The following is a 20,171-nucleotide window of genomic DNA, read 5'->3' as shown; positions in this document are numbered from 1 at the left end:
AAGTGCATGGTAATCATAGGAAATGGCATGTCCTGTAAATATAATACACCAGGCCCAGATTTTAGGACTTATGGATTAGACTGAAACTGTTGGCAGCCTTGGTATTTCTGCACGTGTAGTTTAAGATGACAATCCTAAATGTATCACCTTTGAATCCTACTCCACAGATCACACAAGCAAGGAAGAGTGTTGATTAATGCAAAATTAAGTTATTTACAGACTTGTCCTGCTGCAAGAATAGATTGCAAATTTTATACTTAATATTTTTAAGGCCAAAGTCGAGTTTTAATAGTTAGAATATCTATACTTCATGTCAAAATGAAATAATTAATTTTGGGTGTTTGGATTGTAAATTCCATTCAATCCAAAACAATAAATTTAAAATGATGATCTTGTAAGTTTCAACTTTGTTTTGGGCAAATGGAGGATGCAATAGTTCAATCTAAAACCGGTGTATTATACCTAAACAAGGGAGACTACTACGGGATGAGGAAGGAGTTGGATAGGGTAGTCTGGCCACATAGGCTATATGGTGGGACAGTTGAGGAACAGTGGAAGACTTTCAAAGAGATTTTTCATGGTGCTCAACAAAAGTATATTCCAGATAAAATCAAGTACAGTAAGGGTGGGGAGAACCAGCCATGGATAACAAAGGAAATAAAGGAAGGATCAAACTAAAAGCTTGTGCGTACCAAGTCACCAAGTGTAGTGGGAAACTGGAAGAATGTGAAAACTTTAAAACGCGACAAAGAACCCCTAAGCGAGCAATAAAGAAAGGGAAGATAGATTATGAAAATAAACTAGCTCAAAATATAAAAAAAGCCAGTAGAAGTTTTTTATAATTATATAAAGCAGGAAAGGGAGGCCAAAGTGAACATAGCTCCCTTGGAAGACAAGAAGGGGGAATTGATATTAGATAACGAGGAAATGGCCGAGGCTTTGAATGACTATTTTGTGTCCGTTTTCATGGTGGAGGACAAGTCTAACATGCCGAAGAGAGATGATATGGATGCGATGAGAGGTGAGGACCTCGATACAATAGCTATCACTAAAGAGGTAGTGCTGAGCAAACTTGTGGGCTTGAAGATAGATAGTCCCTGGTCCTGATGGAATGTATCCCGGGGTACTGAAAGAAAGAAGTTATAGTAGAGGCTTTGGTGATATTTTACTAAAATTCTCTGGACTCTGGGCAGATCCCAGTGGATTGGAAGAAGGTGAATTTCACGCCACTGTTCAAAAAAGGATGTAGGCAAAAGTCAGGCAACTATAGGCTAGTTAATTCAACATCTGTAGTTGGGAAAATGCTTGAAGCTATCAATACAGAAGAAATAGTGAGGCATCTGGAAAGAAATGGATGCAGTAGACAGACACAGCATGGATTCAGCAAAGGCAGGTTCTGTTTGACAAACTTACTGGAATTCTTTGAGGATTGAGGATATAACAGATGCAGTGGATAGAGGGAAACAGGTGGATATTATTTACTTGGATTTCCAGAAGGTGCTTGATAAGGTGCCACATAAAAGACTTATCCATAAGGTAAGGATGCATAGAGTTGGGTGTGATGTATTAGCATGGTTAGAGAATTGGTTAACCAATAGAAAGCATAGAGTTGGGATACATGGGTGTTTCTCTGGCTGGCGATCAGTGGTGAGCGGTGTACCGCAGAGGTTGGTGCTGGGCCCGCAACTGTTCACAATATGCATTAATGATCTGGAAGAGGGGACCGAATGTAATGTATCTTAAGTTTGCTGATGACACCAAATTGAATGGAAAAGCAAATTGTGCAGATGATACAGAGAGTCTGGAGAGAAGTACAGATAGTTAAGTGAGTGGGCAAGGGTCTGGCAGATGGAGTAGAATGCTGGTAAATGCAAGGTCATTCACTTTGGAAGGAAAAATGAAAGATCGGATTATTATTTAAAAGATTTCAGCATGCTGCTGTGCAGTAGAACTTGGGAGTGCTTGTGCATGAATCACAAAAAGTTGATTTGTAGGTGCAGTGGGCTATCAAAAAAGCAAATAGAATGTTGGGCTTCATTGCTAGAGGGATTGAACTTAAGAGCAGGGAGGTTATGCTGCAACTGTATAGGGTACTGGTGAGGCCGCACCTGGAGTACTGCGTGCAGTTCTGGTCTCCTTACTTGAGGAAGGATATACTGGCTTTGGAGGCAGTGCAAAGGAGGTTCACCAGGTTGATTCCAGAGATGAGGGGGTTAGACTACAAGAAGAGGTTGAGTTGCCTGGAACTGTACTCGCTGGAATTCAGAAGAATGAGAGGAGATCTTACAGAAACATATAACATGATTAAGGAATAGATAAGATAGAGGCAGGAAAGTGTTTCTACTGATAGGTGAAATGTGAACTAAGGGACATAGCCTCAAGATTCAGGGGAGTAGATTTAGGACGGAGATGAGGAAGAACTGCTTTTCCCAGAGAGTGGTGAGTCTGTGGAATTCTCTGCCCAATGAAACAGCGGAAGCTACCTCGGTAAATATACTTAAAACAAGGTTGGATAGACTTTTGAATAGTAGGGAAATTAAGGATAATGGGGAAAAGGTAGGTAGGTGGAGATGAGTCCATTGAATGGAAGAGCAGGCTTGACAGGGCAGATGGCCTATTCCTGCTCCTTTTTCTTACGTTCTTATGTTTATTTCAAACTCTGTCTTTAAAAAGAAAAATTCTATTATATTCTTCCTGGCTAATTCCACCCCCCCCCACCCCCACGTGAACTCTGTGAAGAGATTTTACTGCTGAGCCACTGCGGAAAGAATGGCTTTTCAATACCAAATATCAATTTGAAAATTGGATAAATGGAAGTCCATCACATAGATGATGCAATCATTATTGTTTTTTTTCTTATTTTTGGTCAACAAGCAAGCACTATGTGCACCATGGAATAAAAACAGAAAATGCTTGAAACAGTCAGCAAATCAGGTAGCATCTGTTATTGGTTCTCCTTCCATATATTCTGATTAGACTTGCTAAATATTTCTAGAATTTTCCATCTTTGTCTGTTTTCCAACATTTTTTTTATTTTTAATTTACTGTGCATCATGCATTCATTATTGACCACAAAATTCAAGCCATTATTGATTCCAATCAAGGCCCCTGAGTCACGATTGCTTTATATTTTTTGGGTTCTCATTTACCATCATCCAGACATTCCTTCCCATGCTACTCTTCACCTGCAGTCTCTCTGCTGCAGCTCAGATAGGAACATAAAAGCAGCAGCTTATTCCACTGTTAATTAGGTTATAGCTGACTCATATCTTAATTCTGCTGCCTTTTTGAAGCATTAAATTCCTTTAGTTCTTGCATGAATCTCTGTAATTCTCAATTGTTGTAGCACGAGCAACTTTTCGGGCGAGTTTAAGACTATGAAGAAATGTTTCTGAGTTAGCATTTGTGAAAAGACTACTAACATTTCCCAGGACAACACAATTTCTCTCTCAACCCCATCAATCCTTTTAATCGCCCCAGTTAGCTCGGCCTTTAGTCCTTGCAGTCCTCCTAATTTAACCCTTTTAGACCAATATCATCTGGAGAATCTGCCTTGCATTTGTTACTTTGGGAACCAGCACCTCATGCATTCTTCCAGCTCTCTCGAGACAGAAGAGTGGTTTGTTTTGGAGAACAGAGTGTCTGTGGAAGAGGAAATTGAGTCTAAAGAAAGATGAGAAGAATTTGTATCAGGGTCACAGGGTCTAAAATTGTGAATGTTTAAAGATTTTCTCTGTACCAATTAAGCTGAAATAAAATTGTGACACAACCATTTGTATTATCAAGATCATGAGTTAAGATTTTTTAAAATTGATATGAATTAAGCATTACAATTATGGTAAAACATCATTTACGACTGAAAATAACTGGATTTGTCTTTACAGAATGGCTTACAGGAACATTTATATTGCTGTGAGAGGAGAAAGATTTACCTTGCTGCTCCCCAGTAAAACATCACTCAAATCATATTCTGTCAATATTATTGGGTTGATAATTTCACCTTGCCAGAGCCATAGGATTTATTGTGGCACCACAACTGACCATAAAGTCTACATCATGCATTGGGGTTGATTAATGTTCTATACTCAGGCTCAGGGAAAATGAGGGGTACTACAATGGGTTGTGACAACCATGGAGCTGAGGTAGAAGGACATAGAGAAGTGAACTTAACACTATAGAAGTCTCTGTGGCAATATGGAGATTGCTATTCCAGGTCCTGAAAGTGGTGATGGGTCTGGCTGTGAGAGCATAGGGAGAATATTGTGGCATGTGTCTTTTTGTCCTATTCTACTCGCAATTTTATGAGTTGAGTCATTGTGACTGAAAGCTGATTTCCCAGTGCTATCTTGCTTTATGTTCTTTGTGTGATGCTTCATAATCCTTGAAGGCTGTAATCTTATGCTGTGACATTCCATTAGTTTGGAGGCTGGGGCACGACTGACGGCCAGCTTATCTTGCATTAAAGAATATTGCCAGCACGAATGATTCATTATTCTTGTTATTCCCACTGGAGCAGAAATTGCGGTCTTTTCTAACTCACTGATCTGTAACATGGCCATATTGTAACAATGGGTCCTAAGGCAGCAGTTGGCACTGTTGTGACTCTTCTCCAATGTTTCACTCTCAATTTTCTGGTTTTCATTTCCATTTAGAGTACCCAAACTAAATGTTGCCACTGGTTTGATTCCCGATGCAAACTTTTCACTGCCATTGGCCATTTTTACAGGAGGGAATAGCGGGGAATGTTTTTTTAATGGCCCCTGTTGATTGGTGCTGAGGATAACTTCACCCTCTTTTTCTTTGTGTTGATCAATTTCAGTCTCTGTCTCATCTTGGATATAAATTTTTTTGCTTGCCTCATTTACTTGTGCCTGTGAAATTGTAGAGCTATATGCAGGTACCCTGGTTTGTGAAAAAGCTGGAGTTGTTCTCTTTGGAGCTGATTTGGAATTCTCCCCTATGAAATTATACGCCGTTGTGCTACTGGATCTTTTGGAATGTTCAATATCCTGGCCCATCTTCCTTTCTAAGATGGGCACCATCTCTGCGCAGACAACACAGTGGTTGCCATTTCTCTCCTCTTTCCTTGGTCTCTTTGTTGTTTTCAAAGTAGGAATGGACGAACGGAGGTTATTTGTTCTCCAGCCATGCACCTGGAAAATGAAACCTTTAAATTACGTTAGCTGTTTCTCACAACTGTTAGTTATTGCAGCCTAATGAACTACAATATAGTCATTTCTTTGTTATGTTGCATGAGTAATCAAGAAGCTCAGATCCAATACTTCAGTTGAAACATCTCCATTTTCATTCGTGTCAGGATGAATTTAACTATTGCTCCAATGTGCTTTGTTTCAAAGTAAGCTAAGTCTTATTTCTGCTCAGCCATGGAATCCTAATCTTTCCACTTTAACATCACAGACATAGATAGGGTTAATGCAAGCAGGTGTTTTCCACTGAGGTTGAGTGAGCTAGAACTAGAGGTCATTGGTTAAGGGTAAAAGGTGAAATCTTCCTTCTGAACATGTTCTGAACCATCTCCAATGCCAGCGCATCTTTTCTTAGATAAGGAGCCCAAAACTGCTCCCAATACTCAAGGTGCGGCCTCACCAGTGCCTTATAAAGCCTCAGCATCACATCCTTGCTCTTATATTTCAGATCTCCTGAAATGAATGCTAACATTGCATTTGCCTTCCTCACCACCAACTCAACCTGCAAGTTAACCTTTAGCGAGTTCTGCCCAAGGACTCCCAAGTCCCTTTGCATCTCAGATTTTTGAATTTTCTCCCCGTTTGTCTGGTACCACTTTAGCTTGCTTGCAGTGGCTGCCATGTATCCACTTTTTTTTTAACCTTCTACTTTCAACACCGAGTTAGTAATGGTCTGCATATTTATTTCTTCTACCAAAGTGCATGACCATGCATTTTCCAACATTGTAGTTCATTTACCACTTTCTTGCCCATTCCCCAAAACTGTCCAAGTCCTTCTGCAGCCTTCTTGTTTCCTAAACACTACCTGCCCCTCCAACTATCTTCGTATCATCTGCAAACTTGGCGATGAAGCCATTTATTCCATCATCTAAATCACTGATATATAGCATAAAAAGAAGTACACACTGACCCCTGCGGAACACCACTAGTCACTGTCAGCCAACCAGAAAAGGATCCTTTTATTCCCAGTAGCTGCCTCCTACCAATCAGCCAATACTCTAACCATGCCAGTAACTTTCCTGTAATACCATGGGCTCTTAACTTGGTCAGCAGCCTCATGTGTGGCACCTTGTTAAAGGCCTTCTGAAAATCCAAGTATACAACATCCATTGCATCCCTTTTATCTATCCTACTTGCAATCTCCTCAAAGAATTCCAACAGGTTTGTCAGACAAAATTTTCCCTCGAGGAAACCATGCTGACTTTGTCCTATCTAGTTCTGTGTCACCAAGTACTCCATAACCTCAACAAATGACTCCAACATCTTCCCAACCACTGAGGTCAGGCTTACTGGTCTATCATTTCCTTTCTAAAGCCTCTCTCCTTTCTTGAAGAGTGGAGTGACATTTGCAATTTTCCAGTCCTCTGGAACCATGCCCGAGTCCAATGATTCTTGAAAGATCAGTACTAATGCCTTCACAATCTCTATACCCTTCAACACCTGGCACTTTGCTAGTGTCTTCCACAGTGAGGACTAATGGAAAATACTCATTTAGTTCACCTACCATCTGCTATTATTCCCCCGGTCTTATTTTCTAGAGGCCCTATATCCATTCCATTCTCTCTATCCACCTTGATATTGTTTGCTAGCTTGCTGTCATCTTTCATCTTTTCCCTTCTAATGATTCTTTTAGTTGCTTTCTATAGGTTTTTAAAAGCATCCCAATCCTTATCTTCCCACTACTTTTTGCTTTGTTGCATGCCCTCTCCTTAGCTTTCACTTCCCTTGTAATCCACGGTCGTACTACTTTGCCATTTGAGTACTTCTTTGTTTAAGGAGCCATGTTGTCCAACTTAGGAATGTGTGTCAACTAATCAGGATTGTTTGATGTGAGAGCTGTGGGGAAGAGTGTTCTGAACGACAGTACTCTGGTTTGGGGTCTTTTGGCAGGAGCTGCAGAGTGGGGCACAAAGATTGAAGGTGCTGTATTTAAATGCATGTAGCATTCAGAATAAGGTGGACAAACTCATAGCGCTATTAGAGATTGGTCGGTATGATGTTGTGGGCATCACTGAGTCGTAGCTGAAAGAAGGCCATAGTTGGGAGCTTAACATCAAAGGATATACTTTGTATCAAAATGGGCAGACAGGAAGGCATAGGCGGTGCTGTAGCTCTGTTCATAAGAGAACCATAGAACACTACAACACAAAAACAGGTTATTCGGCCCTTCTAGTCTGTGCTGAAACTTTATTCTGCTAGTCCCATTGACCTGCACCCAGTCCATAACCCTCCAGACCTCTCCCATCCATGTATCTATCCAATTTATTCTTTAAACTTAAGAGTGAGCCCACATTTACCACGTCAGATGGCAGCTCATTCCACACTCCCACCATTCTCTGAGTGAAAAAGTTCCACCTAATGTTCCCCCTAAACCTTTCCCCTTTCACCCTACAGCCATGTCCTCCTCTCGTATTTATCTCTCCTAATCTAAGTGGAAAGAGCCTACTCGCATTTACTCTGTCTATACCCCTCATAATTTTGTAAACCTCTATCAAATCTCCCCTCATTCTTCTACACTCCAAGGAATAAAGTCCTAACCTGTTCAATCTTTCCCTGTAACTCAACTCCTGAAGACCCGGCAACAACCTAGTAAATCTTCTCTGCACTCTTTCAATCTTACTGATATCCTGGGTGACCAGAACTGCACACAATACTCCAAATTTGGCCTCACCAATGCCTTATACAACCTCACCATAACATGCATGGTCTGCATCCTAGAGTGCTTAAGGAAGTAGCCCAAGAAATAGTGGATGCATTAGTGATAATTTTTCAAAACTCGTTAGATTCTGGACTAGTTCCTGAGGATTGGAGGGTGGCTAATGTAACTCCACTTTTTAAAAAAGGAGGGAGAGAGAAACCGGGGAATTATAGACCGGTTAGCCTAACATCGATGGTGGGGAAACTGCTGGAGTCAGTTATCAAGGATGTGATAACAGCACATTTGGAAAGCGGTGAAATGATCGGACAAAGTCAGCATGGATTTTGAAAGGAAAATCATGTCTGACGAATCTCATAGAATTTTTTGAGGATGTAACTAGTAGAGTGGATATGGGAGAACCAGTGGATGTGGTATGTTTGGATTTTCAAAAGGCTTTTGACAAGGTCCCACACAGGAGATTAGTGTGCAAACTTAAAGCACACAGTATTGGGGGTAAGGTATTGGTGTGGGTGGAGAATTGGTTAGCAGACAGGAAGCAAAGAGTGGGAATAAACGGGACCTTTTCAGAATGGCAGGCGGTGACTAGTGGGGTACCGCAAGGCTCAGTGCTGGGACCCTAGTTGTTTACAATATATATTAATGACTTGGATGAGGGAATTAAATGCAGCATCTCCAAGTTTGCGGATGACACGAAGCTGGGTGGCAGTGTTAGCTGTGAGGAGGATGCTAAGAGGATGCAGGGTGACTTGGATAGGTTGGGTGAGTGGGCAAATTCATGGCAGATGCAATTTAATGTGGATAAATGTGAAGTTATCCACTTTGGTGGCAAAAATAGGAAAACAGATTATTATCTGAATGGTGGCCGATTAGGAAAAGGGGAGGTGCAACGAGACCTGGGTGTCATTATACACCAGTCATTGAAAGTGGGCATGCAGGTACAGCAGGCGGTGAAAAAGGCGAATGGTATGCTGGCATTTATAGCGAGAGGATTCGAGTACAGGAGCAGGGAGGTACTACTGCAGTTGTACAAGGCCTTGGTGAGACCACACCTGGAGTATTGTGTGCAGTTTTGGTCCCCTAATCTGAGGAAAGACATCCTTGCCATAGAGGGAGTACAAAGAAGGTTCTCCAGATTGATTCCTGGGATGGCAGGACTTTCATATGAAGAAAGACTGGATGAACTGGGCTTGTACTCGTTGGAATTTAGAAGATTGAGGGGGGATCTGATTGAAACGTATAAGATCCTAAAGGGATTGGACAGGCTAGATGCAGGAAGATTCTTCCCGATGTTGGGGAAGTCCAGAACGAGGGGCCACAGTTTGAGGATAGAGGGGAAGCCTTTTAGGACCGAGATTAGGAAAAACTTCTTCACACAGAGAGTGGTGAATCTGTGGAATTCTCTGCCACAGGAAACAGTTGAGGCCAGTTCATTGGCTATATTTAAGAGGGAGTTAGATATGGCCCTTGTGGCTACGGGGGTCAGGGGGTATGGAGGGAAGGCTGGGGCGGGGTTCTGAGTTGGAGGATCAGCCATGATCATAATAAATGGCAGTGCAGGCTCGAAGGGCCGAATGGCCTACTCCTGCACCTATTTTCTATGTTTCTATAACATCCCAACTCCTATACTCAATACTTTGATTTATGAATGTTAGGATGCCAAAAGCCTTCTTTACAACCCTGTCTACCTGTGACGCCACTTTAAGGGAATTATGTAACTGAACTCCCAGATCCCTTTGTTCCTCCGCATTCCTCAGTGCCCTACCATTTACTGTGTATATCCTACCTTGATTTGTCCTTCCAATATGCAACACCTCACACCTTAATGCAGAATCCAGATCCCTCCACAAGCTTTGAAAGCCTTCCTCACTGTCCATAACACCTCCAATCTTAGTGACGTCAGCAAACTTGCTGATCCAATATACCACATTATCTAGATCACTGATATAGACAACAAACAACAATGGTCCCAGCACAGATCCCTGAGGCACACCACTAGTTACAGGCCTCCAGTCTGAGAAGCAATCATCCACTACCACTCTCTGTCTTCTCCCACACAGCCAATTTCAAATCCAGTTTACAACCTCTCCATGGATACCTAGTGTCTGAACTTTCTGAAATAACCTCCCATGTGGGACCTTGTCAAAGGCCTTACTAAAGTCCAAGTAGGCAACATCCACAACCTTTCCTTCATCTACTTTCTTGGTAACCTCCTCGAACCACTCTATAAGATTCGTTAAACACAATCTACCACGCACAAAGCCATGCTGACTATCCTTAATCAGCCCTTGGCTGTCCAAATACTTGTATATCCAATCTCTCAGAACACCTTCCAATAATTTACCTACTACTGATGTCAGGCTCACTGGCCTGTAATTACCTGGTTTACTTTTGGAGCCTTTTTTAAACAATGAAAAAAAATGAGCTACCCTCCAATCCTCCAGCACTGCACCCGTGGCTAAGAACATTTTAAATATTTCTGCCAGGGCCCCTGCAATTTCAACAGTAGTCTCTCTCAAGGTCCGAAGAAATATCATGCCAGGCCCAGGGGCATTAGCTACGTTTATTCGCTGTAAGGTAGAAAGCACCTCCTCCTCTTTAATCTCTATATGTTCCATGACACTACAGCTTCTTTCCCTTCCTTCCATATATTCTATGCCAGTTTCCTGAGTAAATACTGATGCAAAAAAACTGCTTAAGATCTCCCCCATCTCGTGAGGCCCCACACATAGACGACCACCCTGATCTTCTAGGGGATCAATTTTGTCCCTTACTATCCTTTTACTCATAATATACCTGTAGAAACCCTTCGGGTTTACCTTCACATTATCTGCCAAAGCAACCTCATGTCTTCTTTTTGCCTTCCTGATTTCCTCCTTTAGTATTTTCTTACATTTTCTATACTCTACAAGTACCTCATTTGTTCCTTGTTGCCTCTACCTACTATACACTTCTCCACTTTTCTGAACCAGATCGTTAATATCCCTTGAAAACCAAGGTTCCCTAAGCCTGTTGACTTTGCCTTTAATCCTGGCAGGAACATGTAAACTCTGCACTCTCAAAATTTCCCCTTTGAAGGCCTTCCACTGAATGAACACATCCTTGCCAGAAAACAACTTATCTCAATCCACTCTTCCTTGACCCTTTCTCATTTCCACAAAATTGGCCCTTCTCCAATTTAGAACCTCAACTCGAGGACCAGACCTATCCTTATCCATAATTAACTTGAAACTAATGACATTATGGACCCAAAATGTTTGCCTACACATACTTCTGTCACTTGACCTGTCTGGTTCCCTAATAGGAGATCAAGTATTGCATCCTCTCTCGTTGGTACCTCTATATATTGATTTTAAAAACTTTCCTGAACACATTTGACAAACTCCAAGCCATCTAGCCCTTTCACAGTGTGGGAGTCCCAGTCAATATGTGGAAAGTTAAAATCCCCTACTATTACAACTTACTGTTTCTTACTCTACTATCGGTCTGCTATCTCTCTACAGATTTGCTCCTCTAATTCTCTCTGACTATTGGGCGGTCTATAATACAACTCTATTAGTGTGGTCACACCTTTCCCGTTCGTCAGCTCCACCCATATGGCCTCTGCAGACAAGCCCTCCGGGCTGTCCTGCCTATGCACAGCTGTGATATTTTCCCTGACTAGTAATGCCACTCCTCCCCCTTTCATCCCTCCCCCTCTGTCACGTCTGAAACAACGGAACTCCGGAACATTAAGCTGCCAGTCCTGCCCCTTCTGCAACCAAGTCTCAGTAATAGCAATAATGACTTAATCCCACGTGCCAATCCACGCCCAAAGCTCATCTGCCTTACCTACAATACTCCTTGCATTGAAATAGATGCACCTGAGAACATTTCTATCAGGTACAAACCTTTGATTTCTGTCTATACATGCAGTCCTCGCTTGACCTTTATCCCTCACCACCTCACTATCTGCTCTAACACTCTGGTTCCCCTCCCCCTGCAAATCTAGTTTAAACCCCCTGGAGCAGCACTAGCAAACCTACCCACAAGGATGTTAGTTCCCCTCCAGTTCAGGTGCAGACCATCCCGTCAGAACAGGTCCCACCTTCCCTGAAACAAAGCCCAATTGTCCAGAAACATGAAGCCCTCCCTCCTGCACCAACTCCTTAGCCACGTATTTAGCTGCATTATCTTCCTGTTTCTAGCCTCGCTAGCACGTGGCACGGGTAGCAACCCTGAGACTGCAACCCTGGAGGTGCTGTTCTTCAACTTCGCACCTAACTCCCTAAACTCTTTGCAGGACCTCCTCCTCCTTCCTATCCACGTCATTGGTCCCTACATGGACCACGACATCCGGCTGCTCACCCTCCCTCCTGAGAATACCGAGAACTCGATCCGAGATATCGTGGACCATGGCACCAGGGAGGCAACAGACCATCCGGGATTCTTGAAGAGATGGAATTACATCTTCAGAAAGAGGTGACATAGGGTCAGAGAATGTTGAATCTTTGTGGGTGGAGTTAAACTGCAAGTGTAAAAAAAATTATGGGAATCATACATAGGCCTCCAAGTAGTAGCCAAGACATGGAGTTGAGATTGCAAAGGGAGCTAGCAAAAACGTATAATAAGGTAATGTCACAATTGTAATGGGGGATCTTCAATATGCAAGGGGATTGGGAAAATCAGGCTGGTGTCAGATTGCAAGAGAGGGAATTTGTTGAATGCCCATGAGATGGCTTTTTAGAGCAGCTTGTGCTTGAGCCTACTCGGGGGAAGGCTATCTTAGATTGGATGTTGTGTAATAACCCAGATCTTATTACAGAGCTTAATGTAAAGGAACCATTAGGAGTCAGTGATCATAATATGATTGAATTCACACTGCAATTTGAGAGAGAAAATGTATTGGTATTGCAATAGAATAAAGGGCACTTCAGAGGCATGAGAGAGGAGCTTGCCCAGGTGGATTGCTGGAGAATACTGGTGGGGATGACGGCAGAGTAAAGATGGCTGAAGTTTCTGGGAATAGTTCACAAGGCACAGGATAGATATGCCCCACAGAAGAAGTTGTTCTCAAATGGCAGGGCTAGGCAACTGTGGCTGACAAGGGAAGTTAAGGACTGCATAAAAGCCAAGGAGAAGGCATATAAGGTAGCAAAATTGAGTAGGAAGATGGATGATTGGGAAGTTTTTAAAATCCAACAAAAGGCAATTAAAAAAGCTACAAGAAGGGAAAAGATGTAATATAGGGGTAAACAAGTCAATAATATAAAGCAGGATACTATTAGTTTTTTCAGTTATATGAAGAGTAAAAGGGAGATGAGAATTAATATTGGACCACTGGAAATTATGCTGGTGAGGTAGTAATGGGGGACAAAGAAATGGCAGATGAACATAATGGGTACTTTGCATCAGTCTTAACTGTGGAAGCCACTAGCAGTGTACCAGAAGTGCATGAGCATCACAGAGCAGGAGCAAGTGCTATTGCTATTACAAAAGGAAAAGGTACTAGGCAAACTCAAAGATCTTAAGGTGGATTAAGTCATCTGGACCAGATGGACTACATCTCAGAGTCCTGAGAGAGGATGCTGAAGAGACAACAAATGCGTTGATCATGATCTTTCAAGAATCTCTTGATTCTGGCATGGTCCTGGAGGACTGGAAGATTGCAAATGTCACCCCACTCTTCAAGAAGGGAGGAAGGCACAAAAGAAAGGAAATTATAGGCCAGTTAGCCTAACCTCAGTTGTTGGGGAAGTGTTGGAGTTCTATTGTTAAGGATGATGTTTCGGGGTACTTGGAGACTAATGACAAAATAAGTCAAAGACAGCATGGTTTCGGAAAAGGGAGAGCTTGCCTGACAAATCTGTTAGAGTTCTTTGAGGAAGAAACAAGTAGGTTGGACAAAAGAGAGGCAGTGGATGTCATTTACTTAGATTTTCAGATGGCATCAGATAAGGTGCCTAACAAGGTAATTCTTATGGTGTTGCAGGAAAGACACTGGCATGGATAGAGGAAACGCTGACAGGCAGAAGGCAGTGAGTGGGAATAAAAAGGGGCTTTTCTGGTTGGCTGCCAGTGACTATAGGTATTCCTCAGGGGTCAGTATTGGGACTGTACTTTTTACATTGTTTGTCAATGATTGAGATAGTGGAATGGATGGCTTTGTGGCAAAGTTTGCAGATGATACAAAGATAGGTGGAGGAGTATGCAATGTGATTCAGCAGGACTTGGACAAATTGGAGGAATGGGCAAAAAAGTGGCAGATGGAATACAATGTTGGGGAATGTATGATAATGCATTTTGGTAAAAGGAACAAAAGTATAGATTACTATCTAAATGGGGAGAAATTTCAAACATCAAAGATGCAGAGGAACTTGGGAGTCCTCGTGCAAGACATTTCAAGGGGAAAAGAATTATCAAAACAAGGAGATAATGCTGAGGCTTTATAAGACACTTCTCAGGCCGCATTTGAAGTACTGTCAACAGCTTTGGGCCCCATATCTCAGGATGTGTTGTCATTGGAGAGAGTCCAGAGGACGCTCACAGGGATGATTCTGAGAATGAAGGCTTTAGGCTGTATTCACTGGAATTTAGAAGAATGCGGGGGGATCTTACTGAAGCCTATTGAATGTTGAAAGGATTAGATAGGGTAAATGTGGAGAGGATATTTCCTATGGTGGGCATATCCAGAACTAGAGGGCAGAACCTCAGAATTGAGGGCAACCTTTTAGAACAGAGGTAAGGAGGAATTTTTTTTTAGCCAGAGAGTGGTGAGTCTGTGGAATGTGATGCCACAGACTGCGGTGGGGGCCAAGTTTGTGGGTATATTTAAGGTGAAAGTTAATAGCTTTCTGATTGGTCAGGGCATCAAAGGATATGGCGACAAGGCAGGTGTATGGGGTTGAGTGTGATCTGGGATCGGCCATTATTGAATGGCAGAGCAGACTTGATGGGCTGAATGACATAATTCTGCTTCTATGTTTTATGGTCCGCAGAATGCCATTGGAAGGAGAGAGTCCCCGTTGTAAGAAGTGCTTTATGTAGATGAATGGCTCCAAGGAGGAAAAGGAGAGGGGGGTAGAGAGAGAGAGAGAGAGACTGACTGACTGACTTTGAGGGAAGTTCAGAATGTGCTGGGTACTTTCACACAAACTGTGAGTAAAGAGATACATTCCTAACTACTCCAGAATGAGCTCCAACGTTTATGTGCACATTGGACTGGTTTAACTGTAATGGGCCCTTTTATTTTTCTTTTCTTTTTCTGTAACTGTTGGTTAAAGTTGAGAATTTGGTAAACATACTTACCTTATAATTTTATGCTGGTGTATGATCTGTCATTTCTGGGCTTCTGATAACAGTGTATGGGCAGTATTTACACAGCAATTGCTACAACCTATGTTACTTAATTGGAACGTCCTGACTTCCCTGTATGGTCGAACCCCAAATCATACTGACCTTTCTCACTGTTGAGTCATGTGGCTGTTAGCAGGGTTAGCTAACGAGCCAAGTTGGTGTATGAGTCCCGTTGAGAGGGTTTTGCTTGTGGGAGCTCCGTCCTGGATTTTGGATGCTGTGTGAATGCTGTTTAAAGGTTGATTAAGCAGTTTATTGTGTGTTTTATTTGTGTTTAAGCAGTGTTTGGGGAAAGTGAGGTGCGTTGCAATTAAGGTACTTTATTATGGATTTGGTGGGGATTAAGGTTTGGTGCAATTCAAAGCAGTTATCCATGCTTGTGTTCTGAGCAGGGTGGATGTTAGAATTCCAGATGAACTGCTACTCGGAGTGCTGAGTTCTGTAAAAGTATTGGGGAAAGTTACACTGATTGACTGACACTTTGATTATTCAACAGGTAAGGATGTCATGTTAGTCCAGGCTACCAGTGACGTTACTGAAGTCATGCTGCCTGTTAAGATAGAGGCACCTGGAGGTTCAGGGCCATGTGCAGTTCATATTTTTTGAGAAATAGGGAATGTAGCTGACGGTGAAGACTTTAAAGACAAGTTGTTCTCATTTCTTCAAAGTAAGGGAAAGGTGTAATGTGTCCTTCAGTGGCTGATTTAAATTCTGAGCTGGTTTTGGCTATGACATTACTGGCTGATAAATGCCAAAGCGTACCTGTGAAGAGCCAAAGTTATCATAGGCTAGGAACATTCTCTGGAGTGAAGCCCACACCCAACAGAGAAAAGGAATATGAGGCTTGGGCTGAGCAAACATCTCAGTTACTGGTTGAATAGCAGTGCTCAGATAATATGAGAACACAGAGACTGGTGGAGAGTTTAAAGGGTCTGATGGCTGATATAGTGAGGTTCCTAGAGGCAGAAAAGCCATTAGCCATGCAAGCTAATTACTTTCAAGCTCTGGAAGATGCTTTTGGCAGTACCAAAAGTTCAGCCAATCTTATGATGAAATTTAGGCACACATTCTGGAGAAAGGAGAGAAGCTGTCTGCCTCCCTTTCAGGTTGGATAAACTGCTGCACTGTTTGTGCCACACAGGGGGCATTCAACTGTCTGAGAGAAATTGCTTGAGGATGGAGCAAATTGTGAAGGGCACACTATCACATGACAAGATTGCTCTACATTTCCAAATGACCCACAAGATGCACCCTCCATCTTTTACCGAGTTACTCAGAGAAGTTAGAGGAGTAAAACATGATTGTGAATCAGAACATTTCCAAAAGCTGAGTAACGTCTTCAGTGATAGCCTCTGCTGCTAAAGTGACCCATGATTCCACAGAAATAGAGCTTTTGAGGAATGAGAAAAGCTTTCAAGCTGAGCTGAGTTGATGAATGTCTGCTAATGTTTCAGCTAAGTGTGACACGTCCATGGGGAAACCCAACCTACCTGCAGGCCTTACAATGCAGTAGAATGCTGCTGGTGAGGGTCTCCTGACTAGGGAAGTGACTGATACTTTCTGTTACAACTGTGGAGAAGATGGCCATTTCAAGTGAGACTTTGAGGGACAGGAAAATCTTCAAAAAATAGATCAGTTAATCAAATAGAGAAGAAGCAAAACTACGGAGGGACCCTGTGAAGGAACGGGCTGGCATCTCAGAGAGCATACGTTCCAATCAGTGTATAAAGGCAAATACTAAAGTGCAAAACACCATTCCTGAAGGTTTAGTGTGACCAAGCTCTGATGAATCCATATGGGTTGAAGGTGTTTATGCTAGGGCCATACTTGACACAGGTTCTCGAGTTGCTTTGCTTTAGAGATCCTTTTAGAACCAGTATTTTTTGCATTTACCATTGATGCCACTCAGCGCCTTGAGATTTGGGGGCTTAGTACTGATGAGTACGCGTACAATGGTTACTTGTCATTGAAAACGGAGTTTTCAGAAGCAGATGTTGGAGTATCTGAGATTCTTCCGACACACCAATGTTGGTCTGGCCGGATCCAGTTGAAAAAGGTGAAGCTTCCATTCTTGTGGAAACAAATACTCCCATTGTGAAAAGGCTCATAGCAGCATGAAAGGAGAGAAATGGAGGGAGTTTTTTGAAAACCTTGTCCATTCACCTGGTATTCAGAGTTGCTTTTGAGAAGCTACAAGTTTTTCCTAAGCAGAATGATGAGCACAAACAAGGAACTGTGTGGTACACCCAGTCTAAACCCATCACGTTACATCCTGGAGGAGTAACTCGAGTGACAGAGGACGCCCATTTCCGAGAGAGGTCTCACAGGTTAGCACCAGTGGAAGATGTTTGGCAGCACCTGCTTAAATTGAAGAATGCTGAGTTCAAACATAGAGTAGTCCGGGACCTGAGCCACTGGAAGGTACAAGTGATAGACAGAGGGAGGCATCCTCTGATAGACAAGGAAGGTGGCAAGGAGTGGCTGAAGCTGGAGAAGGTAAAGATGAGATAAGGAGGTCTCAGAGTGTCAGGAAACTCCTGGCTAGGCTGGCAGAGGGTGCACCTGGGCAACAGTGTTATGTCAATTCCCAAGGTGAGATATGATACTTCCATTTTCAAATGGATTTGGGGTCCTGAGATCACAAGATCCACTGAATACTGTTATTAATCATGGTTTATTAAGTTCCACAATCATGAGGACATGACTATTTTTGGTGGGGGGAGAATGTAATGCCCTAGTTAAGGTTTCTACTGCTATGCTGTGAGCTATTTTATTTTAGCAGTTTTCTGTAAAAGCAGTGTGTCCTGCTGGAAAGTGTGTTTTGGCTTCGGCTAAAGATAAGGAGTCATGTTGTTCTCTAGAGAGCTGAGTGGAAAAGTTTTCTATAAGGACGGTTGTCTGGTTTGGGGTCTTTTGGCAGGAGCTGCAGAGTGGAGCATAAGATGCCACAGAATGCTGTTGAAAGGAGAGTCCCCATTGCAAGAAGTGCTTTGTGCAGATGAATGCTTCCAAGGAGGAAGAATGCTCCTGAGTGAGAGCCAGTTCATTTGAGATGGTCCTTAAGGGAAGTTCAGAATGTGTCGGGAGCTTTCATGCAAACCATGGGTCCAGTGTGTGAGTAGAGAGATACAGCCCTGACTACTCCAGAATGAGCTCCAACGTTTATGTGCACATTGGACTGGTTTAACTGTAATGGGCCCTTTTATTTTTCTGTAACTGTTTGTTAAAAGTTTAAAATTTGGTAAATATACTTTCTTTATAATTTTATGCTGGTGTATGATTTGTAATTTCTGGGTTACCAAAAACAGTGTATGAATAGTATTTACACAGCATTCGCTACAATCTATGCTCCTTAACTGAAACATCCTGACTTTCCTGTTTGGTAGAACCCCAAATCATACCGACCATAGACGTATATTGTTTATGAAAGGTGGCCTTCTCACCGCTGAGTCACCTGGCTGACAGCAGAGTTAGCTAACGAGCCAAGTTGATGTACGAGCCCAGGTGAGAGGGTTGCAATACCAATTTTTGAACAGATTTACTGAAATGTTATATTTATTTCAATGTCTCTTATCATTTTATTAACGGTAAACTGATAAATACACATAAATAAGTAACAGGACTCATCCTTTTTCTTTAAAATCCATAATTATAAAGATAATTTATGTTCAAAATTACTATGGTACACAACAGAAGTTTTTAAAATGGTTATTGCATATTTAGCCACATCCTCTCAAAAAGGTTTGCCATCACTGCTCACAACTATAAAGTCAACAAACAATTTTAAAAAGAATAAAGTATGAGGTAGGTTTAAAGTTGATAATCATGAAGATTTTATACTGCAATTATGTTTTTGGAATGTATCAGCTACCTGACCTTACTTCTTCAAACATTTACCTTCAACACAGTTCTCTATCTCCAGGCACATGTGGAGCTAGTGAACCTAGGTTTACCTGATGACACAAAGCAGTAATCAATTGGCACTATAATAAGTTAAACTGAACTGTTTCTATTTGTAATCAGAGCCCTGTTGGTGAAAATTGCAGATTTTAAAAAAATATGATTACCCTACTGTGTAACTTAAAATATAGTTTTTCAACTTTATTCCCAACTGCCCAATAACTGTAGATAGCAAGGTGTAGATATTGTATGGAAAGTTATTTGGCCCATCAGGCTTCTGCCAACTATTCTATTTTTCTTATTAATTTGGATCAACCAGCCTTTCAGCCATAGCATACCAGACCCCAGAAATGATACACTATTTTAAATGCCTCCATCTCTCCTCTGATTTGTTAGCCAAATACCTTAAACGAGCAAAAGCAAAAATTTTGATGGATAGGCTGAATAAAGATGCAACAAAAAAATCTATTCAAAGAAGCTCTTGGACATTAAAATAATTAGAATTTTACTTAGTAACTATATTTTCCTCATTTTAAAAAACAATCCTAACTTAGCAACAAGTCTTATCCCTCATTATTGAAAGTCCAAGACAGAGTGGACATGGAGAGGACGTTTCCAATAATGGGGGGTCTAGGACCAGAGGGTACAAGCTCAGAATACAGGAGCGTCCCTTTAGAATAGAGATAAGGAGGAATTTCTTTAGCAGAAGGTGATGAATGTGAAATTTATTGCTACAGGTGGCTGCAGAGGTCAAGTCATTGAGAATATTTGCTGATGATACAACCATTGGTGGTAGAATCTCAGGTGGTGACGAGAGGGCGTACAGGAGTGAGATATGCCAACTAGTGGAATGGTGCCGTAGTAACAACCTGGCACTCAACGTCAGTAAGACGAAAGAACTGATTGTGGACTTCAGGAAGGGTAAGACGAAGGAACACATACCAATCCTCAAAGAGGGATCAGAAGTGGAGACAGTGAGCAGCTTCAGGTTCCTGGGTGCCAAGATCTCTGAGGATCCAACCAGGTCCCAACATATTAATGTAGTTATAAAGAAGGCAAGACAACGGCTGTAT

At 42.0% G+C, this 20,171-nt stretch overlaps 1 protein-coding gene across 1 annotated transcript in view; it reads right to left on the bottom strand.

Annotated features, from left to right (window-relative positions):
- Window positions 1-3,756: 3,756 nt before the first annotated feature.
- LOC134356542 (uncharacterized) overlaps window positions 3,757-20,171 on the bottom strand; it is a 36,153-nt gene continuing 19,738 nt past the window's right edge. The window contains exon 3 of the mRNA XM_063067504.1: window positions 3,757-5,153. Within this exon, the coding sequence (XP_062923574.1) occupies window positions 4,173-5,153 (981 nt within the window). The 3' untranslated portion in view covers window positions 3,757-4,172. The remainder of the gene's footprint in view (window positions 5,154-20,171) is intronic.

Source organism: Mobula hypostoma, chromosome 14, assembly GCF_963921235.1.
Source record: "Mobula hypostoma chromosome 14, sMobHyp1.1, whole genome shotgun sequence".
Taxonomy (NCBI): Eukaryota; Metazoa; Chordata; class Chondrichthyes; order Myliobatiformes; family Myliobatidae; genus Mobula; species Mobula hypostoma.
This window is presented reverse-complemented; position numbering and strand designations above follow the sequence as displayed.